Source organism: Ceratotherium simum, chromosome 5, assembly GCF_057802395.1.
Source record: "Ceratotherium simum simum isolate JZ-2026a chromosome 5, ASM5780239v1, whole genome shotgun sequence".
Taxonomy (NCBI): Eukaryota; Metazoa; Chordata; class Mammalia; order Perissodactyla; family Rhinocerotidae; genus Ceratotherium; species Ceratotherium simum.
The window spans coordinates 41541439-41566840 of NC_141904.1; the positions used below are offsets into that span (position 1 = coordinate 41541439).

General features: G+C 50.3%; 1 protein-coding gene across 7 annotated transcripts in view; it reads left to right on the forward strand.

Moving 5' to 3' along the window:
• The first annotated feature begins 1196 nt into the window (after nucleotides 1-1196).
• The window catches only part of ACVR2B (activin A receptor type 2B), a 29570-nt gene continuing 5364 nt past the window's right edge, over nucleotides 1197-25402 (forward strand). For 2 of the 7 annotated variants that reach the window (XM_087430739.1, XM_087430742.1), the window contains exons 1-5: nucleotides 6417-6546; nucleotides 23664-23871; nucleotides 24305-24414; nucleotides 24573-24724; nucleotides 24806-24949. In XM_087430739.1, coding sequence (XP_087286865.1) covers nucleotides 6432-6546; nucleotides 23664-23871; nucleotides 24305-24414; nucleotides 24573-24724; nucleotides 24806-24949 — 729 coding nt within the window. In that variant the 5' untranslated portion in view covers nucleotides 6417-6431. Of the gene's footprint in view, nucleotides 1584-5852; nucleotides 6547-22462; nucleotides 22578-23663; nucleotides 23872-24304; nucleotides 24415-24572; nucleotides 24950-25402 lie in introns of those variants that run through there. The other 5 variants (XM_004419518.3, XM_087430741.1, XM_087430740.1 and 2 more) reach the window with 5 other exon arrangements.

Here is a 25402-nt window from a genome sequence, read left to right on the forward strand (position 1 = left end):
AATGCAAAGCACGGAAGGAGTCTAACCTCTTCACTTTCTGTATGAGGAAACTGAGGTTCAGAGAGATGAAATAACTCAGACTTCTAGGCACCACTTCCCTCCTGGCTGCTTGTCCCTGCTCCTGCCCTGCTCCAAGAAACGCTGTGACAAGTCAGGAGAAGCCTGAGGACAATTTCTGTATCCAAGGATCCTGCACCTCATCCCTGAACTGTGATGGGCTTTCCCCTTTTACCTGGGAGCCCCATCATGACCCTCCCAAGCTCTGGTTGTGTGATAAGGACGGTGGAATCTGAGCTGGAGAACAGCGGGCCCCCAAGGAGGAACCTGAGGGTGCGGAGGGCAGCCGAGCCACTCGCTAGACAAGATCTTCAACTCTGAGGACTGGAGACAACTGAGAACAGCTTGGAGGTGCAGATTGAAGAGGGGGGTGGGTGGGAATTCTGAGGACCACTTGGGGTGAGGGTGGAGAATCAAATAGTCAGAGGCCCTTTTCCACCTGCTGCTGCTCTGCGGGGCCGGGCTCCGCGCCGTCCCTGCCTTGGATGTGTCCAACTACAGCATCTCCAGCTGTCCCTTTGTGTTTGTGGGGTGGGGTTGCAGACGTGGGGGACCACTTGTCATTTCAGAGAAGTCAGCCTTTTTCTGCTGATTAGTTCACCCATCAATAAAGACACGACTCTCCTGTGGTTCATTGTGACCCCCATTTCACAGGGAAACGGAGGCGCAGAGGGGAATCCAGGTCAGAGTCCGGGGGCTGTCCATCCACTCCGGGCTCGCAGGGCAGCACGAGTTCGGGAGCGTGGGCTCCAGCGCGTGGAGCAAGAATCTCGGGTGCGGCGGCCACGGGCTCCCGGGGCAAAGTGGTCCAGGGTGCAATCCCGCCACCTCTGTCTGCGCACCCAGCCTCGTCTTCCAGCTCCACGGTTTGCACGCATCCTCCCGGAGGGCGCGGGCTGGGGGCGGGGCCTCCTTGTTGTTATTTCTCTGGGGCCCCGCCCCTGAGGGGGGCGCGGACCACGCGGCTAGAGGGCCCGCCTCCCCTCCCCCTCCCCGCCCAGCTCGCCCGCCTCTTTGTATCCAACATCCGGGTTTCCCCGCTGGCTCCGCTCCGCGGCCACGGCTCAGGAGCCATTTTGGACTCGGTTCAGCTCCCCTCCCCCCACCCCTCCCCCCGTTCATGGCCCCTCCGGACTCGGCCCCTGCGCCCGGGGCCCGGGCCCAGCCCCGCCGCGCTATGCCCGAGTCGGGCGCGCCCCGGCCCGCGCCCCGCCGCCGCCCCCCGGCCCCCGCGTCGCCCCGGAGCCCGGGCCGCAGCCTGCGCCGCCCGCAGCAGCCGTGAGCCCGGCCCCGCCGCCTGGCCCTTGGAGCCTGCACGCTGCCCGGGGACGAAGGCGCAGGAAGCGCGCGGGGAACGAGACCGAAGGAAGGAGCGGGAAGGAGAGCGCAGCCGCCGCCGGGCCCTGCGCGCCCCGGGAGCGCCGCGCGGCCCTGCCCGCGGGCTCCGGGTGTCCGCGGGGCGGCGCCGCGGAACATGACGGCGCCCTGGGCGGCCCTCGCCCTCCTCTGGGGATCGCTGTGCGCGGGTAAGGACGAGGCGCGGCGTGCGGGGTGCGGGGAGGGCGAGCCGGGCTGGCCTCGGGCGCCGCACGGTGTTGACCAACAAAGGGCGGGCCCGTGGCCTCCTCGCCGCGCCACCTGCACCTAGCTTACACCTCCCGGGGCGGGGACTAGGGGCGCGCTGGGCGCCCCGCTCGCCGATCTTAGGAGGACGGTCTTGTCTGTACGGCGGCCTGCGGGGCTCCGGTTCGCGGGGGCGACCCCATGATGGGGGCGGGACCTGGAGCCCCAGGGTCCGGGTTCAGGATACGCGGGCGCGTGGAACCCAGGGAGAGGGAGAGGAAAACCGGAGCGTGGGGAGGGTGGCCAAGCGGGGCGGGCAGATCTAATCCGAGGGTGGCGGGATTGTAGGTGCAGCAGCTGCTGGGGGCAGGGCTGCGCGACCTTCAAAGCCACGAAGTGTTGCGAAGCGAAGGGGGTTGCTTCACACAGCCCGGCGGGGTCCTCTGCACCCCATCCCACCAACGTCTGCGTCGTTCCCCGAAAGGCGGGCCGTTGGCATCAGCTCCCAACTGCGCCCGCTTTCCCTGCGGCGGGCCCCAGGACGCTAGGTGCGGCCGCCCTGCGGGACCGCTTTGTTTTGGGCGCCTGGGAGGGGAGGTGAGGCGAGAAGAAAAGCCAACATGTCCCAGTTCGTTCTGGCCTCCGGGAAGCACGTGGCGGGGGTGGGTGACCCGCGGGGCTAGCGTTCGGCTCGCGTGTGTGTGGGTGCAGGTGTATATACGCGGAGTTTCGGAAAAGCGCTTTTTCCTCAAGGCCGAAGCACTGATTTTCCTCTTCTAGCGGTGCTGGGGCGCGCCCAACGCAGGTGTGCGCGCAGGGACCGCCTGTGGGAAACGTGGGGAGCTGCGCAGTGAAGCTCTAGGAAGAAGCCTGGGGTGGCGGGTGCGCGGTAGGCCGGGAGCTGGGTCCTGCGGGTCTTTGTTCCCAGCCCCCATTACACATGCAGCGCGGGTCCCCCGCCGCCCGCGGTGGCAGCAGCGCGGAGTCTGGGAAACCCTCGAAGGGCGGGGCCGGGTGCGCGAGGGCGGGGCTGGGATCCCCGCGCTGCTGCGGGCGTGGGGATCCGGGATCTCCATCCCATCGCCACCTCTATTCTAATCGCCTGCTTTGCGGTATAGCGTGGCTTAGCTGTCCGCACCGAAAGCCAGTGAGTTCTCGGTGTGGGGATTGGAGCTAAGTAGCCTGAGTGCAGGGTCCAGAGGACAGAGACCCTCTTATTGGTGCCTCGGAACGATGTGGGAGGGGGCATCATGGCTCTTGTGGAGCCATTTTCTGTGTGGTAGAAGCGAAGTGGTGGTGGTGTTGAACTTGTTTCTCTCTCTGTCTTTTAAGTGCTGCTTTGAGATGCTTTTTCCCAAGAATGAGAGCTCTGAAGTGAAAGGAAGGCATTGGTCTCTAGGGGGGTGGGCGGGAGCAAGCCGACTTAATAGGCACCAGCAGCCCACCTGGCTGTCTCTAGATTCCTCCTGGAGGTGCCTGGGTTCTTCTAAGCCCAAGCCTGCAGAGGGGGCCTCTTCCCAGGACAGGACAGCCTCAAACCTGGAACCTTCTCCTTAATTTGTCTCAGTCTGGCCTCACCAGTCTCACCTCCCTCCCTGTTGAGGCAGGGCAGAGTTGGATTGGGCCCCTGGAAGGACTGTATTTCTCTCCTCTTCCCCCTGCTCCCCACTCCTGGCTTGGGTAGTGCTGAGCAGTGTACCCTGCAAGGTGGGGCAGCTGGAGCTAGACTGGAGTCCCATCACCTGTGTTCTTGCCCTGGGAGGAAGGTGGGGGTCACCATCTTCTAGTGGCCACTGCCCTGATTTATGAGGAATTATGGGAAGAGCTGCCCCAGGCCCAGGTTGGGGGCAGAGCTGGCCTTCCTGTTCCTTTGACTTCGTGAATGCCCTTCCTTCAAGCTCCTGGCTTGCTGTTTAGAATTACCTCCACCCCCTGTGGCACACAGTGCCCTTGTAGAAGGAAGATCTAGGATAGCACTGTCCAACAGAAATATAGTGTGAACCAGATATATAACTTAAAATTTTCTAGTAGTCATGTTAATAAAAGGAAAAAAAAACAGGTGTTTCTTTTAGGGCTGCTATAACAAAATACCATAGACTGGGTGACTTAGCCAAATTTATTTTCTCACAGGTCTGGAGCCTGGAAGTCCAAGATGAGTGTGCCAGGGTTCTGGTGAGGGCCTTCTTCCTAGCTTGCAGATGGCTGTCTTCTCACTGTGTCCTCACGGGGCCTTGGTGCTGGTGGGGAGAGAGAGAGAGAGAGTTTTTTCTTTCTTCCTCTTCCACTAACCCCATCATGAGGGCCCCACCCTCATGAACCATTTTAACTCAAATTATCTTCCAAATATCATCATACTGGGTGTTAGGGTTTCAACATATGAATTTTGAGGGAACATAGTATAGTCCATAACAAAGTGAAATTAACTTTAATGGTATATTTTATTTAACCTAATATATACAAAATAATCATTTCAATATGTAATCAGTATTAAAATAATGAGACACTTTACATTCTTTTTGTTGTACTGTCATGAAAATCTAGTGTGTATTTTATACTTACAGAACATGTCAGTTCACACTTGCCACGTTTCAAGTGCTCCATAGTCACATTTGGCTGGTGGCTACCATACTGGATGGCACGGGCCTAGAAGAAAAGGTGGAATTGGTGCTGTAATAGTGGCACATGGTGCTTGTTACAAGATCAGTGTTCAGTTAGTTCTGCAAGTCTTTTGTGTTCTGTGCCTGGCCCGGTGTTCTTGGGAAAAAAGTCATCTGGCTCTTGCCTTGCACTGGACATCCCAGACACACATCTCTGTGTGCCACAAGAACTCCTGACATCTGCTTCTGTACTTGGGGTTCAGATTGGAGCCTGTGGGGCGGGGTGAAGAGTGTTCTGGTGGAATGTTGGGAGCCACTGGTGGGGAAAGAGGACCTGACTCCTGTCTGCCCCATCAGGAAGTGCAGGCCTTGACTGCCCCAAGCCGTCCTCATTGGCTGGCTGCTTTCTGACCCAAAGATGTTGTCCATTTTCTTAGGGGAGAAGTGTGTGTGTGATGAGTCAAGTGACCTTCAGGCCCAGTGTAGTGGTTGCTGTCAAGGCCATGTACCACAGAGCCACAGGCCATTGGTGCTCTTCCCCAGGGAAGGGTGTCCTGTGCTACCTGTCCTTATACCTGTGGGCACTCCAGGTTCTCCCTGGCCGGCTGGCCTAGCCTTTGGGAGGAGTGGGCACCCTCCTCAGCTCTTAGAGGCTCTTCCAAGGTAGGTGATGTGAGAAACTCACCCAACCTCCCAGGACCTACAGCTGGGTGAAAGCATAAGACCCAGAACCCCACGGCCTCGCACAGCTTGGGTGGGCCTCTGTGGTGTACTACCCCACAAGGTCTTTCTGGGCATCGAGAATCCCCAAATAGCACCTGGACCTCCCGTGGCACTTCATCTAAGGAATTTCCTTTGCAAAGAGCCCAGCAAAGAGCCCCCATCCTACACCATGGTCCTTTGTATCATGGGCCCCTCTGAGAACTGATAAAAGCTGTGGACCCTTTCCCCAGGAAAATACAAATCAGAGTGCGAGTGTGTGTGTGCACACATGCACATACACACATTGTGCAGCACACTTGCTGTTTTGCACTGATAACAGGAACCTGTGCACCCCTGGGTTGGCCTCTGTGAAGTCCTGGCTGCCCTGCACATACCCACTGTACCAGTCCTGAGGGGCAACTTGCTGTCCTTTGGGGGTTCACCGGGCTTGTTCCCACATTGCTGCATCCACTTACCCTGTTCTAGCCACTGGACATGACTTCTTTACTTCTGCCGTTTGTGATCTTGCCCAGTGTTCATGTTCCAGCCCTAGTCTCCTCCTCCTCCAGGAAGGCCTCCCCTGAGTACCTATGCATTCAGCCCCCTACCTGGCAGCTCAGGATAAAGTGGGGACCAAGGGACATCAGGTCAGAGATTAGATCCACTTGCAGATACTGGCCTGTTACCGTGGACTGGGATCTGGGGGCCGAGGGGGATCCGGCCTGGGTAATGCTTTTGAGAAGGACACTGAATAGACAGCCCTCAGGCGGGGTTCTGGCTAGGTAGACCTCACTCCAGGACAGAGTTTCTCAACCTTGACACTATTGACAGTTTGGATGCAATGTTTCTTTGTTGGGAGGGGGGAGTGTATGTTGGGGTAGTGGTGAGAGCTGTCTTGTGCACTGTAGGATGTTTAGCAGCTTCCCTGGCCTCTGCCCACTAAATGCTTATAGCACTTCTAATCGTGACAACCGGAAATGTCCTAGGCAGAGGGGGTGCAAAATCACCTCGGGTTGAGAATATCTGCTCTAGAATGTTCTCATGCTTTAAAGAGACAGACATTTGTGGGAGATGGGGTTAATGGCTAATGTCTGCATACACCCCCCCTCCCATTGTATTCGGGGTGGGATGGTGGATTCTCATCCAAGCCTAGGAGATTCCTCCTTTGATAAACCTGCTCGGCTGTGAGAGTTTGGTTCGAAATGAGTGGTTCTGGAGTACCCGCTGGCCGCCGAGGAGAATCCTGGCGTCCTTGAGTTTTCCCAGAAGAGGTTCGGGTTTCAGGGAGGCGGCGGTTGTGGGTGGCCGGGCAGCCCGCCCGCCTCCCTCTGCCCGCCGCCGTGCGGTCTGCGCTCGTGCCTCTCCCTCCGCACGCGCAGAATGTCAGGAAGTGCCTGTTGCTGGGGCCTGCGCGCCGCCCCGCAGCCCCTGACTGCTCACCCGGGAGCCGCCGGAGCCGGGGCCGCCCGCGGCGGCCTGCAGGAGCGCGGGGGGTGGTAGCAGGACGCGGGCATGCCCTCTCCCCCGGGCGCGCCGGCCGTGCGGCGCCCCGAAGAGCCACAGAGGCTGTGGGCCTGGAGCTCCGAGCCCGGGGACGCCAGGGCAGGGGGCCAGCCTCTCCGCAAAGGTATGGGCACCAGTCTCTCTCCTGGCCTCGGGGAATTGGAGGGCAGGGCAGATTTCTTCTGGATCTGGGGAGGTGTGGTGGGCAGAACTGCCGGCGCCAGGCGCCAGCCCCGGGGCCCTGACGGAAGGGGTGATCTCTATGGGCGCCTGTGTGTTGGGCTTGGCAGGCTGGCAGCACCCGTGTTTGTGCTCCACTGCTCCCCTGACCGACCCCCAGCTCTGCTAGGGAGGGCTTTCTGGGGGGACTCTTCTCTGATCTTGAACTCAGCAAGACAGCTTGCTGCACTTGGAACTGATTCCAGACTGGGTTCTCAGGGTGGGAGGAAGCAGTCTTAAAAGCTTCAGTTTCCAGGTTTTCCACATTCCCCGTGTGTGAAGTGCTTATTTTAAAAGGTTTCTTGCTGGAGTTGAGACTTACTAGTTCCATCTCTTTTGGGGTCCTTCTGAAGGAAAGACCTTGTTGCCTTCTCAAAGTTCTTTTCTTCCCTTGCCTTCTATCACCATTCTTCCTTCAGGAATAGACACCCATCCCCATGTTTAGAGCTTCCTTTTTGATCTTTCCCCCCCAGACTCACAGGCCCATCCCAGCCCAAGAGGTACCTGTTCCTTGAGGTCCTAGTGGTGCCGCTCCTGGATGCTCAGGTTGTTGGGTAGTGATGGGGATGAGGGAGCGGAGATGCTGCTGCCTTCTTCTGAGTCTTCGTTTTTTAGATTTTTCAGTGATATATCTGCCTGAGACAGTGATAGGTACTGGAAACCAACTGATAATGTGGACTGGGATTGTTCCAGGATCAGCCGTGCCTCCTCCTGGCCCAGGATCACTCATGCCTTTGGACAGCCCTATGCTTTACCCTGGTAATTCCAGTCTCGCTGTACACATACATGTGCCTTTTTCAAAGTGTCTCAGGGACTGGCAGCCCTAGCTGAGTGTTTTCATTCATGGACACGTGATTGCTGGGAGCGAGTGTTGGAAAGGAAGCCTGCCCCACTGGGCAGATGTATGGCCCTCCTCCCCCTGGGGACCTTCTCTTGGGGCCTGGCCTGCTGCACAATGGGACTTCTCCTCTCTGGCCAGTTTCTGGGCTGGAGCTGAGGTGTTTTGTGAGGTGAGCTCATGTTCTTGTTTTCAAACGTTCCTTTGCCGACTATTTCAGTTCCACTCTGACAACCAAGGAGTCTAAAATTAGTTCTGGGGAAAGAAAAGGAAGGCTGGTTGGAAACCCAAGCTCTTGGCTGGAGGATGGAGAAGGCTGCTTCCTGGGGTTTGTGGCCGAGCATTTCGGAAGATATGACCAGACCAGCTGTTGTCTGTCCATCCAAGGAGAGGGAAGGGCTCCCTGCTTGCCCCTTAGACCTGAACCAATGAAAACAGGAGGCTGACTTGGAAGCTGACTTTCTTGAGTGTTGATGGCAGGATGTTTTTTTCTTCTGGCTTGTGTAGTGGTATACAGTGTTTTCAGGTATGAGGACAATGCCTCTTAATGTTCAGTGTCGTTGACAACCCTCCTTCCATCTTCCTCCCCATTGATTCAGAAAGCATGCATGAGTTCTCAGAGCCTTGGCTGGCAACCATGGGTTAAGAAACCTTTACTTTATGTACTTTTTGGGAATTTCCTTCTCACCCAAGTTTTGACATTCCTTTCAGGTGCTCACAAGCCAGGCAGACCAGGGCCTCATAAGGAGGTCCAGCTTCTCTGTGCCCTGAGGACATAGGGGATCAGGGTTCATCTGCTCTGGGGCTTAGAAAATAGAGGGGCAGAAAGCTTAGAGAGATGAATTCTGGTTTCCCTTTCTACCTGGCTGGCTCCTCCTGTGAACCTCCCACCTGAGAGTGGGTCCTGCAGGCCCGCTCAGGGAAACTAGAGCCAGGGCAGTGCAGTCCTGCCTCCCTGAAAAACCGCTCTCAAACCTCCCCTTACCCAGGGTCTCCTGCTTAGCCACCCTGGGGTATAGTTGGGGGAGTAGAGGTCACTTTAGCCATAACTTCTTTTCCCATTTTCAATTTTATTAATTTTTAGTTTTACAAATAATATATGTACATCAATTGCAGAAATTTAGATGTTAGAGATAAAACCAGGGTCTCTTTTATCACCCCAGTCCCCATTCTCCTCCAGAAGTGAGCCTTCTCGGGTTGGTAGTTATCCTTCTAGATATTTTACCTGTGCATCTATAGGAATACTTCAAGAAATAGAGAAGTGTGTGCTTGTTTTTTTACCTAAAATTGTCTTGCTCTTTTTCAAACGTTTAATTGAAGTATAAAATAAAATACATATAGAACAATGTAATTACCGTGACAGCTTGATGAATTTTCGCAAACTGAATCTGTTCATTTACTTAGCATCCAGATCAAGAATCAGAAATTTACCAGCCCCTCCCCCAGCAAAGCCCTCTCTTGCTCCATTCTAGTCTCTACCTCTGAACCCCTAAGGGTAACCACTATACTGACTTCTAACAGCATGCGTTAGTATTGCCTGTTTTTGTGCTTTATATGAAAGGAGTCTTATAGAGTGAACTGTTTTGTGTCCATCTTTTGCTCACCATGTTTGTGAATTGCATCTGTGTTGTTGTGTGTCATGGCTTTTTAAATTCAGAGATATGTTTTGGCAATCTTTCTATTATATAGATCTACCTTGATCTTTTTAATAGCTGTGTGAAATTTCAAAGTTTGGGTGTAGACTACATTTTATCTAGTTTCCTATTGATGGGCTTCCTGATTGTATATAGTTTATGCAGATTGTTTCTCAAGAATAGATGACAAGAAGAGGAATTTCTGGGTCATAATGACATGTATATTTTAAATTTTAATAGATACTGATAAATGACTGTACTGTGTTTTTATTTTTTTGAGGCTACCCAGGTGTTGGTATTTGGGGCAGAAGCTGGGTGAGACAGCAGGTGGCCCTCTGCAGCAGTCTGTGAGCACCTCCTCCCCTCCAGAAATGCTAGATTATAGAGATTGGAAATAGCCCACTTCATGAAGGGTGCCTGGACAAGGAGAGTGCTCACTTCTACTGGCCTAGAGTCTGAGGAGAGCCAGAGAAGCTGCTTCCTATGTCTGAGTCTCCTGGTTACTGTGCTTACAGAGGGAGTAAGCAGTGGGCTAGAGGATGTGCTGGTCTGGGTTTGAGATAGAGGTGCATGTGTGTGTCTGTGTGTGCGCTCTCGCCATGCTCCATTCTGCCTCTACCCTCCAGAAAGACTGAGGCACTTGCTGAAGGTTGTGAGGAGCTGTGGATACCAGGGCACCACTGGTGAGCCCAGTGCATTTGACAAGATCTTGGCATGGCAGGATCCTGATTTCACATGTGATGATAATGGTGGTAGGGGGTATGGGAGAAACATGTGGAAAAATTATTTTAGAGTCTGATGAGAAGTTTCTCATGACAGAAGGGGCTCTGGTGAGCTGCAGTTCCTGGCTGTGTGCCTAGTTCCCTTGCACAACCTTCTGCCATGATTGGCTGAAGAATTAGGGAAGACAGTTTGAGATGACTTGTTCTCCAAAGCGCCTGCTTTCCTAAATTCCTCCTTCAGCATGCTATCTACTCTTTCACTACTATTTTACTGGAATTCCTTAGGTAAGCCCCTTGTCAGGTCTTGCTTGTGGATTTAGGTGACACTGGATTTGTGCTACTGTTTCTAGTATGAATGACGTCCCAATCAACTTTCCCACATTGTACAGGTGATATGTGCTGTCTTTGTATTAGTCTGTTAGGGCTGCCATAACAGAGTATTATAGACTTGGTGGCTTAAACAATAGAAACCTATTTTCTCACAGTTTTGGAGGCTGGAAGTCCAAGATCAAGGTGCTGGCAGGGTTGGTTTCTAGTCAGGCCGTTCTCCTTGGCTTGCAGATAGCTGCCTTCTTTGCTGTGGCCTCACATGCCTTTTTTCTGTGTGCATATACTCCTGGTGTCTCTTCTCTTCTTATAAGGACACCAGTCCCACTGGATTCACCCTGATGACCTTAATTGACCTTAATTACCTTTTTAAAGGCCTTATCGCCCAGTACGGTCACGTTAGGGGTTATGAATTTTGGGGGGGACACAGTTCAGTCTGTAACAGTGTGAAGTAATAAAGCTGGTTGAAAGTGAATTCTGTTTTCCTCTTGAGTTACACTTTGGAATGGAAGTTACCTTTTTCAGGACTCTGCTTGGGGTCTGTTCTTCTTGATTAACACTTTCCATGGGCAATCTTATAATACTGGTGATCTCAGTTTCTGTGTATGTGTAGAGATATCCCCTTTGGGTATTATATGGTCCTCAAAATAAGTCTAAAAGCTGGGTAAAAAGTAGATAATCTTTTGATAATCAGGACCAGCCTTCTTTCTGAAGGCACCTGGAAAAGAGGGACAAATTAAGAAAACATCTCTGGTTGAAAGCATTGTATAACCAAGAACATAGTGAAGACCTACTAGGCCAGGATCTGTGTGAGAACAGAGGCCCTGGGTGGTGACTTTGACATTTGAGTCTGTTTTCAGTCCTTCCATCTGGGCAACTGAGAGGCTGAACATTGCATTTGGTAGCCTTATGGGGCTAGGAAGACAGGAATTGGAGTTCTAAACAGAGGGTGGATATAGTGAACCCCTCCTTTTGGATTGGGACCCCAGAGACATAGGGGTGAGGGGGAGCCAAAAGAACATACACTCTAAAGTTGAATTAAGATGTTCTGGAATTATTGGTGCCCTTAGCTCTCTGCCAGAAGTGCATGTAACATCATTCTAGGAATATAACATCATTCTAGACCTCAAATTATTTCTGCGAACAATTTTGCATGTATAATAACTGGCTGGTCATTTTAAATAAATAGCCAGCAGAAACATCACAGTTGAAGCAGACTTGGGTGAGCTCCAGATTGGAGTTACACACATGCTGAAAAATAGCAGTGCTCACTATAATCAGGGAAATGAAAGTGGGAATTTCAAAAGAGAGCTATAAAAATATATAACAACCAAATGAAAAATCTGTTACAGAACTGACCTGTAGACTAACAGAAATTAAGAACTCAGTGAATGATTTTATCAGGAGATTAGGTGCAACTGAAGAGAGAATTAGTGAACCAGAAGGTAGATCAGTAGATAATATGCTAACTGAACCATGGAGAGACAAAAAGATAATACAGAAGAGAGGGAAAGACACACAGAGAATGAAGGCAGAAGGTCTAGGATTCATGTAATCAGAGCCGCAGAAATAAAGTACAGAGAATCAGGCAGAAGAGATAATAGCTGAGAACTTTGTAAAACAAATGAAAGACATTAAGCCACAGATTCAAGAAGTTCTGCGAACCTAGATAAGATAAAAATTCCACATGTATTTCTATCACAGCCAAATTTCTGAAAACTAAAGATAGAGAATCATAAAAAGCAGCCAGAGAAAAAAGGCATTACTATTAAAAGAGCAATGGTTATATTGACAGCTAACTTCTCAAAAACAGTGGAAGCCAGAGGACAGTGGAATGATAGCTTTAAGTGCTGGAAGAAATCATTGTCAACCTAAAATTCTGTATCATGTGAAACGATCCTTCAAGAATGAAGGTATCAAGTAAAGAGGGTGTTCTTCGGGCAGAAGGCAAATGATTTAGGCAGAAGGTCAGAGATGCAGAAAGGAATGAGGAACAATGAAAATGATTAATATTCAGACATTTATTTTATGAAAGAAATGTGTTACTGAGTTTGAAATACACATAAAAACAAAACATATGACAGCAATGCTATATGTGGGAGTGGCTTGAAAATGGAATTTAGTTGTTCTGAAAGTTCTTACATTGTCCAGAAAGAGGGTGAAACTACCAGTTAATGTTAGATTTTGATAAGTCAGGAAGGCATGCTGTAATCTCTAGGGGTAACCACTAAAAGATAGGAAGATTATAACTTTCAAGCTAATAAAGGGGACAAATGGAATAGTAGAGAATTCTCAAATTGAAAAGAAGACAGTAGAAGAGAGATAAGGGAACGTAGAGCAAGAGAGATAAATAGAACTAATATCCCTAATGAACATAAGATGCAAAAATCCTTAAAACATTCACAAATAGAATCCAGCAATATGTAAAAATAGTAATGCATTCTGATGTTTTGATCCCAAAAATGCATTGTTGATATAACAGTTGGAAAATCTAATCTGCCATGTTAACGGAGTAAAGAAAAACTATAGTATGATCTTAATAGATGCAGAAAAAGCCTTTAGGGTTTAATCTTTAGTTAATCCTCATAGTAAAACAATTTGGAAATGCAAAGGACCAAGAAAAGCCAAGGCTGTCTTGAAGAAAAAGAAAAAGGTGTACCTACTGGATTTCAGAATTCGTTGTAAAGCTGTAGTAATTAAAATTGTAAGCTTTTGGTGCGAGACAGCTAAATAGACAATGGAATAGAATAGAAAGGCCAGAAATATATCCATGCCTGTATGGATGCTTACTTTAAGACAAAGGAGAAACAACACAAGTTGGGAAATGGACAATTTTTCCAATAAAAGTCAAAGCATTTCAGGTTTCTTTTAAGGTAATATTTCATAGGTATGAGAAATTGTTTCAATATTGGGAAGTAATACTAGTTGACGGGGCTTCAGCAAGAGAATAAGTATTCATTTTGGTGTCTCTGTGGTAAAATTTCATCTTATAGCCACTCTTGCTTATGTTGGCATGGTACACTTATTTCCATCTATTTACTTTCAACCTGTCTTTGTGAGTTATTTTAGAATTTCCACTTTGTTCTTTTTTTTATAGGTTTTATTTCTCTGCTGAGCTATCCTATCAATGCATTCTTTGAAGCATATTTTCCTTTACTTCCTTGAGCATACTTCTGATATTTACTTTAAAATCTTTGCTAATTGCAACATCTAATCATCTTAGAGTCAGTCTCCATTGACTGTATTTTCTCTTGAGTGTAAGACACATTTTCCTGTTTGTTATATACTCTTGGATTAGATCTGAATGTTGTGAATGATAATTGCAGAGACTCTGGATTCTGTTATGTTCCTCTCAAAAGCATTGCTTCGTTTTTGTTTTTGTATTAGCAGATAGTTATATTTGCTGAATTAAAAACTCTTTCTTCTGTGGTGGGCAGCTGCTGAAATATCTGTTCAATTCCTTTAGGCTTACTTGGTTGCTTGGGATGTGTTCTGTGCCTGTGTAGTTAAGAGTCAGCCAAAGTTTGAACAGAGTTTACATGCAGACTATGGCTTGCATCCTGGACTGGCTGTCACCCTGCATCTCCTTTGCTCATCATCTTGAAGATATCCATCACTTATCTCCTCTGTTGGATTTTGGGGTTTTTGTATCCTGTGTTTCTGTATCCTCTTTCTTTGTTTACTCCCTCATTTTGGTGGAGCATATCCTCCAGTACCTTTTGAGAAAGGGTGAATAGGAGGTACATTTTTGTGATCTTGTTTTTCTCTCTTCTGCCTATACGTTTCATTGATTTATAAGCCCATTGATCCACTTAACTGGATATGGGCTTATAAATAGGAAATCTTTACCCCTCCAAATTGTGAAGCACTGTCTCATTGCAGTCTGGCTTCCAAGTGTTGGCTACTGGAAGTTCAAAGCCATTCTGATTCCTAATCCTTTATAGGTGACGTTTTTCTCTTGCTAGACATTTATTGTGGGATCTTTTCTTGTCCCCACTGTTGTAAGATTTCACAGTGATGTGCCTTGGTGGGGGGCCTGTATTCATCTACTGTGCTTGTCTTTGATTACTTCCTTTTTGTTTTCTCTTTCTGGAACTCCTGTTATGTAGGTATCTGACTTCCTGCACTGGGCCTCCAAATTCCTTGTCTTTTCTCTTTTCTTTCCTATTTTCTCTATATTTCTGTGTTTACTCTACTTTTTTGTGAGATTTCTTCAATGTTGTCTTCTAATCTTTCTGTTGATTTTCATTTCTGCCATCATATATACGTATTTTTAATTCCTGAGAGCTCTTTTGTTCTCTGGTCTTTTAACAATGCCATCCTATGTATTTTTCATGGGTGCATTGCCTTTCATCTCTCTGAGGATATTGATACAATTTTTGAAGTTATCTTCTCTGTGCATAATCTCTGTTTTGTCCAAGTTGTTTTTTTTCTGTTTTTATCTCTGTCTTTCAAGTACGTGGCTCTCCTAGACTTGTTCATATTTAAGGATGGTCCTGAATACAGATTGAAAGCTCTGAGCTTGTGAGTGGAATGTGCCAAATGTAGGGTGATTCAATTGAGTTGTTTTTGAAGCTAGTCAGATTATCCTGAGAAGTATTTTCTGTTTTCTGTTTGGTTGGCCTGGCCGGGGGGGAGGTGGTGGTGGGAGGTGTAGGCCTGGCTGCTAACATCCTGGGAGCCACAGGGGGAAGAGAGCTGGGGGTTTCTGTATTTGGTATATTGTTCTGTATTTCTCTTTTTTCAGTGTGGTACCTGTACCCTCAGATGTGCCTACTTCTCCCTGTCCAGAGGCTCTCTATTGGGTTGCTCTCTTCTGCTCTCTGCTGGATTCAGGGAGGGATAGCCTCTGGCCATGGTGTGGGGAAGTAAGATCTGAGGATCTGGCTGCCCTTTACCAACCAACCCTTCTGTCTTTGGACTCATCTTTGCCCCACTCTTCCAGAGACATCTGGTGTCACAAATTCCTGAGTTTTGGAGGGTTCTGTGGTGGGAATCATATTGCTTCTCAGCTTTCTCCACAGTCAACTTAGGAGTCTGTGTGATCATTGACCACTTATGTGTCTGCTTTCCAACTCCAAAATTTTATTTTTGTGGTTCTCTCCTATTCTCTTTGTCCTTATGGGTTTATGCCTTAAAAACTTTTCTTTGCTGTAGCTTTAGTGGGATTATGGGAAGGGAGCAAAAGTAATATTTGTGTATAATTCTTGACCTTTACCTTACCTGGAAGCGCTCTCTCCAGCATTCTTCAGAAATGATGGGGCCTGGAGAAAGGCAAGTATTATTCCAGAGAATGGTCCTGGACCCACACCTTGTTGTATTTGAGGATGGTGCCAGGGACTTGTTTATAAGTCAAAATTGGAAGTGACTTGAGGTGACCTGGCTTGATTCCTTGTTCCTAGGCTGGACTTCTGAAGGCTGATAGAGCTCCTTCTGTCACCCTTGGAAAGTGCTCCTGGACTTGCATTTCTGGAAATAATAGTGAACAAAACAGCTGAAAAATCTCTTCATGCAAGACACATAGAAATGCTGGAAAAAGTATAATAAATATCCTTTTTAAATGGATATGTATAGCTGCATGTATAAGAAAGTAAGGGAAAAGCAAGAGGGAGCTGGAAACTAGAGCTCTACACCTCCACTAGCTAAAGCTGCTGATTCCTGGGGGCCTTTGCCTCTCTGCATAATTTAGAGATATGAGTTTAGTAGCAGTGTGTGAGGCACAGGAGACAACATGTGGAATTGAGACTGAGGCTTTTACATGATAAGACTTCCACAGGGTTGTACCTTCAATGAGAGTATGGACTAGAAGAAACATCCTTTTACTGACAAAGGGAATAGATAATGTAATTGCTCAGCTAAGGTTGGTGAGGGGGCGAGTAGTTTCCTTGAGAACTTATAACCATAGATCTGTGCTTACATGAGCTTGGAGTTGAAATTTATATCATCTGTATTCTCTGGGAAACTCAAAGTTGAAAAATTAAAGTGATTCCAGATTGGTAATGTCCTAGAGAATTTGGCAGAAGTAAAAATATAAATGGTCTCTGGAAGGTTGCCCCCTCACACTTGGCCTCACAGTATTCCCACAGAAAAGGCCCCACTGAACATAAGCTCATTATCCAAAATTCCAAAAGTCAGAAGGAAACAACATACCATGAGTAAAAATCATGAGAAATAACAAATGGCAGAAATAGATATTCAAAAAGTTAAATGATGGAATTATAAGGTAGGGATTTAGAAGTGTGACAAAGAACAGAAGTATCAAAATTGACCCAGAAGGTTTTTTTTTAATAGAACTTATGGAAATGAAAAAATAGATTAATTGAATTTATAAATTAAGTAGAAGAGCTAAACAGTGTTTAGAGCTAAACAATTAGACACAGCTAAAGAGGGAATTAATGAATTGGAATTATCCATAATGGTGCTTAGAAACAGAATTGGAGAATATGAAAGCAGAGTTAGGTACTGGATAGAATGGGAGGGTCTAATATAATTATAATAGGAATTTCAGAATTATAGAATAGGGAAATGCAATACTTAAATTGGTAAAAGCCAAGAATTTTTCAGAATTGATAATAGGTATGAATCATCAGATTAAAAGTATATTCTTCCAAGCAGTATAAATAAAGTTAAACATATACTTAGACACATAGCTTTTAGTGAAACTGCAAAGAGATGATCTAAGAAAGCAGCCAGGGCGAAAAGACAGAGTATCTACAAACTTAAACTAGTAGCAGACTTTTCAGCAGCATTAGTAGAAGCCAGAAGACAGTGGAATAATATTTTCGAACCCCTGAGAGAAAATAACTCAACCTAAAAGTTCGTGTTCTTCTAAATTGTCTCTTAGGAAAAAGGGTAAAATAACTTTTTCAGAAAAGCAAACAGAGGCTTCTCTGCCGAAAGATCTTTACTGAAGGAGGATGTGCTTCAGGAAGGGCAGTGGTCCTAGAAGGAAGAGCAGAGATGCAGGTGGGGTGAGTGAGCAGACAAGCTGATGAACATGTGACAAATGAGAAAATACTGACTGTAAGACACAAATAATATCTGCTTTGGGAGGCAGATAAGAACATCAACAATAGATTAAATACTGAACACATATTATGTTAAACTAAACATAAATTTGGAAGGAGGTATTGGAGTTAGAACAACTAAATTTCTATGAGGGATGGTAGAGATGTTGATTAACTTCAGGCTTTTAGCATAAATGTACATATTAAAATTTAAAAGAATAGAAATAGTGTATAACTTGTGGACCAGAAGTGGCTGAAATATGGAATTAAAAAGATAATCCAAAGGTGGTAGCAGTAGAGAAAAAACAAATTTAAACATAGCAGTAATCATAAATGTAACGGGACTCAATTCTAGCTCAAAGACAGTATTAGATTGAATTGGAAAAAAAGATAAGAAACATTTAAAGTGAAAACTGGAAAAAGATAAATTGGGAGAATGCTAACCACAAGAAATGTCATATAGCTATTTTGGCATCAGATAAAGTATGAACAAGTGAAGAGGCTTACTATATAGTAAGAAAAGTTTTATTGTTAAGAGTATATAAAGAATTTCTACAACTCAAAGGAAAAGCAACCCAACAGAAAAATGGGAAAGGATGTGAATAGGTGGTTCTCAGAAGGAGAGGCTAATAAACACAAAAAGATGATGAGTTTCACAAGTAATCAGGAAATGGGGATCAAAACTGTAATACACCATTTTACACTCACCGGGTGAGCAAATATCTGGGGGTGAGGGCGTGGCTCAGTGGGGCTGTAGTCTGTTGGGAACATCAATGGGTACATCCACTTTGGAGAACAGTTTGTCGGTGTCTGGTGAGTTGAAGATGCTCATACCTTATGACCCATCATCTCTAGCATCTGGGTGTATACCCTAGAGAGACACCCACACATGAGCATAAGAAAACACTAAAAGAGGCTTCAAGAGGATTCATAGTGGTAGTGCTTAAGTCAGAAACGTTATAAAGAACCTAGAAGTCCAACAGGAAGATAGATACTTAAGTCGTAGTAAGGTCATGCAGCGTACTGATGCACAGCACTGAGAATGAGTGCATCACAGAGCTACAGAAGAGGTGGCAGAGCACGTAAAGGGCGTGTACTCTAGCCAGGCTGCCTGGGCTTGAAGCCTGGTTTTGACACTTGCTAAATAACTTGGGTAAGTTCCTTCACCTCTTTGTGCCTCAGTTTCCCCATCTGTAAAATGAGGACTCTCACTGGGTTGTCAGGAGGATTAAATAAGTTATTGTAAAATGCTTAGTGTACTGCCTGCTATGTGTTTGTTAAGTCAGTGTGTATCAATTTGGATGGCTCACAGATTCATGGGCGAGGGGGCAAAAAACAGATGTGTCCGTTAGAGATTGTGTTTGGCTGCTAGAAACATGCTCAAGAGTTATTCTCACGTGTAAAAGAAGTTCAAAGATAAAACGTGGGTACGTCTTGGATTCTTTTCTGCCCCATTGTGTGTATGTGCCACTCCACAATGCATGTACATTCAAGCGTGTGTGCGTGTCTGTCTGTCTCATGCTCCAGCCTTTCCCCTCATGCCCTTCCCCCTCCATTTAGATTCCCTGAATGCACACACCCCTGACTAGCCTTACTCTGGTTGTAGGGAGGCTGGTGAAGATGCTGCTATGTGGACTGGGGAAGGTCCAGTCATGAACATGGATGCTGTCACTGAGAGCCCTAACCATTAGGTCTCCAGGCCCTCCTTGGCTCCTCTGGGGGAACCTGCTGGGGCAGCAGGTGCTCAGTGAACTGCAGGGCTGCCTTCTGAGATGGGGAGGGCTGGGGAGCCTAAGGCAGGAGCCTCTCCTCTCTGGGCAGACCTGGAGGCTGGACAGTGAGGGAGAACACTGGGCTGCCTGCGTTGTTCTCACTTGGCTACCTCTCGGGCATGGAGGCTTCTGGGAGGGGGGCCCCTTGGCGTGCTGGCGGAAGGGGCCTGAGGTGGATGTGGTGGTGGGTGGCATTTCTTTCTCACCACTCTACAGTGCCCACATGGCTGGGGCTGGGTACCTGCTCCCTGGGGAGGCCGGGGGCTGCCCAGGGGCCTCCAGGAGCCAAGGGTGGAATGCAGCAGCCCACTGTCTACTGGGGAGTTCCTCTGCAGTTCCTCTGGGAGATGTTGGCTGGGCTGGACGCACCCCAAGCCCAGAGCTTGGGTCCCCGGGGAGGCGTGGCCACTCCAGCTTTCAGTCCTCCTGCCAGGGCTCTGCCTAAGCACCCCTCACTTGTCTGTCCCTCCATCACTCTTCCCTCTCCCCAGTGCACCTTGAGTCCCTCACAGGCAGGACCCTGGTCACATTTCCCCCTTTCTCCCCAGTGCGTAGTGGGGTGTGTCCAAGGCCAACTGGACTGGGGAAACAGACCTTTCAGCGCTTGTCCTTGAGTGTCAGAACTTTGGTCCAGCTCCCTGGAATGTCAGTTCAGAGTGAAATCTGCATGTGTGGTTTTTTTTTTTTTTTTTTTTTGGTGATGGTGTGTGTCCAGGGGTGGGGTTTCTCTGCCCCTCCTGGACTGAGGGCTTGGGGAGCACTGGGGCCTTCTTGCCACCAAAGTGTAGGCCCCTTGGAACATAGGGACTGCCTTTTGGGGGCATGCCACTTAGATACCTGCTTCCTATAGAGGCCAGGGGTTGAGTTGGCTGTGGCTCAGGGACATAGCAAGCCTCTTGCCCAGGTGGCTGGGGGGCATGCTCCCCTCAGGGCTGTCAGGCGGCAAGTATGAGGGGCCAGTGCAGCACCCCAATCTCAGTATCTTCCTCTCCTGCCAGGATGGACGCGTGGGCTGGAGGTCAGGGGGAGCCCACTGTGCATGGATGCCCTGGCTCTGTGAGTGTGGGCAGGAGCCCTGTGTCTATTAAAAGGCAGCCTGTGGTGGGAGTGTTGCCAGAGGCTATAAATAGCTGAGTGTGTGCAGAAGCAGAGCACCAGGGAGGAGAGAGGAAGGGGGGAGGCCCCAGCATCTCCAGCTGGCAGCAGATCCTGGTGTGGTGTGGGAGGGACATGGAGTCTCCCAGTCTCCTCAGGTCTCCTCTTCGGCTCTGAATGCAAAGCTCTTGCAGGCATGGGAGTGCATGCTCCCAACCTGGTGGGCAGGGGGCCCTCCAGTGGGGCTTGTGTTGTGAAGGGTTGTCATAGGCAGCAGGGGAGGGTATGGCTCCAGTATAACAACTAACATGCCATGCATTATGCTGACCATTCCTAAAATGCATTAACCCATTTTGCTCCTGGAAAAGGTGCTGTTATTATCCCCTTTTCACAAGTGGAGAAACAGGCATAGGGTGGTTGGGTGACTTGCCCAGGGTCACACAGCTAGGAACTGTCAGAGCCAGGATTTGAACAGTCTGGCCAGCTCATGGCTGCCCTTTTCTCAGTCACCTGTAGGAGGATCTGGTCAGATGGGGGTCCAGTGACATCCTGAACCCTTGGGTCCTACCTGGAGCCTTGAGATTTGGAGTTCCCAGCCCTGTGCACTTGGGTCCTGCCTATGGTAGTGGCCAGGGGGGTCCCTGCCTGATCAGTGGCCTGGAGAGGAGCTGGGCCAGCCTTGGGCCGCTCTTGATGTCTGTCAGCCTTCCTTATTCGGGTTCCTAGCCTTGCATAGGGGGCTTGTTGCTTGTTGTCTGAATGGAGATGGGAACTCCTCTAGGACCCTAGGGCTTGGGCTGCAGGCTGAGGCCACCCCTCCTGTTGTCCTCTCCCTTCGAAATCCTGCCCTAGTCAGGAGATAACTATGTCCTTCTGTCCGTCCATTGGTCTTTCTGTCATCTATCTGTCCATCATGTGTCTGGAACTAGCGCTCAAGACAGTCAAGGCTTCTGCCTTCATCAACTTTGCAGTCTTATGGGGGAAGCCTGACATTTGAAAAGCAATTGTCAAGTACATTTGTAATGTTTTATTTCTTATGTAAGTGTTCATTATGTTATTTTCTCTTGGGGATTATCTTTGGTTACATTATTTTTACACTTTTTGAATGTCTGAAATATTCCTTTATATAACAACAGGCATTTTGTCAAGGGTCATAAGTTAGGTGATGGAAGAAGCACAAGGGCCTGTGGAAGTAGAGGTTGCCTGGTCTCTGGGGAGAGGGAGGAGCTAAAATTTAAAGGAAAAAGTAGGGAGCATCTTGTAGCCAGAGGTAGTCACTCGTGCTAAGTCCAGAAGCCGAGCATATTCAAGGGCCTGGCAATGTAGTGTGACTGCATTGAGGGAGGGAAGGTGGGAGAGCAGCCAGCTCCCCTGTCTGCAGCCCAGCTTGGGGGTCTGGCCCTCCAAGTCTGAAGTCTTTGGGGACTCCCATGAGTATCGCTGCTGTGGATGCAGCGGGCCTCCTGCTGGCAGAGGAGGCTTTGTGCGCTCTGGACTGGGTGCTTCACGTAGCTCAGCCACTGGGTGCTGCTGCAGGTGGGCAGGAGGCCTGTGGGCATTGTAGGTGCCAGCCTGGGTCCTGGCCCCTGGTGTGCTTGCTCCGCTGTTGTTCTCCCATGCTCCTGTTCCCTCAAGTTCTTCCCTTAAACCTAACCCTTGCGCTGGATGAAGGGCCTGGCTGAGGGAAGCCCATGTGTATCCTTGCACGAGCCCCTTTGTGAACCCTTAGGCCCTTCCTGTGGACCCAGCTGGGTACCAGCTGCCTGGGTGGGCGAGAACCCACTCTTTTTCTTCTTACTAGTGTCCAAGTCTGGGTCCCATGACATTAGATGGCTAGGGCCATGGCTAGACACTAGCATTCTGGTTGGGTGATATTCTGAACCCTTGGGTCCTACTTGGAGCTTTGAGATTTGCTGCTTCACCCTGGCCAGGTCCCTCTAGAAGGAGCCTCCCATCACTGCAGGGAGATGGAGAAAGGGTGGGGTCTGACTAGAGAATGGCCACTCCTGTGATGGGGGCCCCTCCCACCTGACAGCCAGTCATTGTCCTTCTCCCTGGGGGTACCATGAGATATCAAGCTCTTTGCTCATGATGGACACTGCTGGGGGTGGAGTGGAGGGTGAGAGAGGTCTTGGCCTATCCAGGGTTCAGGGCACTTTGCCCACCCTGGTTGGAGGGGGTGGTCTTCTTGCTGCTCCAGCCAGCCTTTCAGGCTGATGGTGAAGCAGGGCTCCTGGCTGTTGGCGGGCTGGCTGGCTGTCCTCTGGGGGTGAGTGACCCTCCTTCCTCCTTCCTGGGGTGGGAATAGTTGTAGGGGAGACCAGCCTGGGTGGTGTCAGGTCACCGGCCCATACTATACCCAAGAGGTGTGGAGAGGATAGAAGGATGCTTTCTGGAGGTGCTGGTTTACTCAGGAGCGTGCGAGTTCTGGCAGTGAGGTTGTAAATGCCGCTGCTGCCCTTGATCAGGAGTGCCCCATGAAGGGACGATGGCAGGACACCCCTGAATGGTGGTTCGGGAGCTCTTCAGCCCGGGCGTCAGGTACAGGAGTCACAATCTGTTTCCTAGCAACCTCCTTTGGCGTCTCCTTCCTCCTTCCCATCACAGGGCTGTGAGGGTCTCGGGGGCAGTGGGGCAGATTTAGGGGCTGGGCCGGGGGTGGTGGTTTTGGAGGGGATGGTGAGAAAGATGAATTTGGTGAACGTTTGAGGCCATGTTTGAAGGGGCAGTTGGGGGTCCAGTGTTCAGCCACCTGGATGGCACTGGTGCAGGGGGTGGAAGAGGGCACAGGAGTGGGTAGGGAGTGCCCACAGGGGTCCTCAGGGGCCAAGCCCAGCTGGGGGATCATCTGTTATCGCTGCTCAGCCACCAGGCAGCCTTCCCTCTGTTTGGGGCACATGTTCCCTGTGGTGGCTCTGGGAGTCTTACCCTGACAGGGCACGAGGGCCTGATTCTTTATGACCTTCTGCAGCCCTGCTGAGCACCAGGAGTGGTCGCTGGGTGGGGAAAGGGCACTGGAGGGTCCTTGTTTCCCATCCAGTCTGGGCAAGGGCGCATGGGGGACACACCAGTAGTGTCACCCTGGGGGGCTGTCTCGTGAGCGTAGGCCGAGGCAGAGACAGCAGCAGGGGCCCTTTGAGGTCTGCGTCAGAATCTTCGGAGGCAGACAGGGGTGCTTAAAAACGTAGATTCTGCTCCCGTTCCAGCTGGTGGATAGGTCTGGTCTGGGCCCCACCCCTACACACGCAGGGGTTCTGATGTGTTCTGGGGTTTTGAGGGTCCCTCCATTAACTGCTGCTGCGGGGAAGCAGCCCCTGCCCAGGAGCCTCAGGCATTGGTGGAGCCCCTTTTTGTGCATCTGGCCTTCAGTCGGGCTTTTTTTCCATCCTTTTGTGGTGTTAGGTTTGCCACCTTCTCCCTCTTGATTGGGCCTGGGGGAAGTTGGCAGTGGGGAAAAATGAGATGGGGGCTGGTGCTGGCTGGCACACAGTAAGCTGAGAGGTGCTGAATGGGTGGGTGGCGTGGGGCCTGGCACCCACCACCCAGCCTCCCTCGGGTGGCCTGGGACTCTGGACAGGGAGCAGGAGTCTGTGAAGTGCTCAGCAGTCTCTCACCTCTGGGGCACAGGTTCCGGGCGTGGGGAGGCCGAGACACGGGAGTGCATCTACTACAACGCCAACTGGGAGCTGGAGCGCACCAACCAGAGCGGCCTGGAGCGCTGCGAGGGCGAACAGGACAAGCGGCTGCACTGCTATGCCTCCTGGCGCAACAGCTCTGGCACCATCGAGCTCGTCAAGAAGGGCTGCTGGCTGGATGACTTCAACTGCTACGACAGGTACCACTGGGGCCCACCCTCCCCTCCTGGCCACCTCTCCTCTCAGTTCCACTGGGGCCTGCTGGCCCGTACACTGCCCACTGGGCCGTGTGGGTCTCAGGATGTCTGTGAAACTGAGCCTGGCATTTAAGGGCAGGAGGAGAAAGACCAGAGGTTCTTGAGAGAGCTTGGGCAAGTAGGGATGGTGCCAGGGTCTCAGCCCTGCTGGAACTGTGTTTGCCCTGCCCCAGTCCCAAGGAGGGCTCTCAGTGAGTGTTAACTCCTGGCTGTCCCTCCCCGACTTTGGGTCCCATTTTAGGGGAGGTGGGTTCACATTGTCCCCCTGCTGGTTCCCCCGTGAGGTTCTTTGTCTGTGGGGAGGAGTTTGGCTGGGCGGGCCCGAGAGTCTTGCGTCCCTCAGCTGAGGGAGTTATGGAAAACTGTGTGCTTCCAGGCAGGAGTGTGTGGCCACCGAGGAGAACCCCCAGGTGTACTTCTGCTGCTGTGAAGGGAACTTCTGCAATGAGCGCTTCACCCACTTACCGGAGGCTGGGGGCCCGGAAGGTGAGGGGCCCATGGGAGGAGCAGACTCGGGCCTCTCCTTGGCCCTGGAGCTCTCAGCTCCTGAGTTGGGTGGAGAGTGGCTGTAGGGCTCTCTGGTCTGGCACTGGAGGTGTGGGGGTGGGCGGGCTGTGTGACACAGGGCTCCGTGTGTCCCCCAGTCACGTACGAGCCACCCCCGACAGCCCCCACCCTGCTCACGGTGCTGGCCTACTCGCTGTTGCCCATTGGGGGCCTCTCCCTCATCATCCTGCTGGCCTTCTGGATGTACCGGCATCGAAAACCCCCCTACGGCCACGTGGACATCCACGAGGTGAGAAGGCTGGTTTGGGGCAGGGCAAGGGTAGAGGTGGGGAGGCCAGGCCAGACGCTGTTAAGCCCTGATCTCCATCAGGACCCTGGACCTCCACCCCCATCCCCTCTCGTGGGCCTGAAGCCACTGCAGCTATTGGAGATCAAGGCTCGGGGACGCTTTGGCTGTGTCTGGAAGGCGCAGCTCATGAACGACTTTGTGGCTGTCAAGATCTTCCCACTCCAGGTGTGTGTGTGAGGGGCTCTGGGTCATCCACCCCTGCTGTGGCCTGAGCTTTCCCACCCCAGGGCGGTTCAGGCGCTGTACAGGTGGGATGAGAGAGAGGTGGGCCCCATTGGGGGTGGTGAAATTTCATCACAGGGCTGGGGGAGGGCTTTGCAAAACCTCAATCCACTCTGACTTTCAGGGTTTTTTTTTTTTTTTTTTTATTTATTTATTTATTTTTCCCCCAAAGCCCCAGGAGATAGTTGTATGTCATAGTTGCACATTCTTCTAGTTGCTGTATGTGGGACGCGGCCTCAGCATGGCCAGAGAAGCAGTGCGTTTGTGCGCGCCCGGGATCCGAACCCGGGCCGCCTGCATTGGAGCGCACGCACTTAACCGCTAAGCCACAGGGCCAGCCCCAGGGTTTTGTTTTTGACATCAGGTTCTGCTTAGAGGCCCTGGACACCAGGCTAC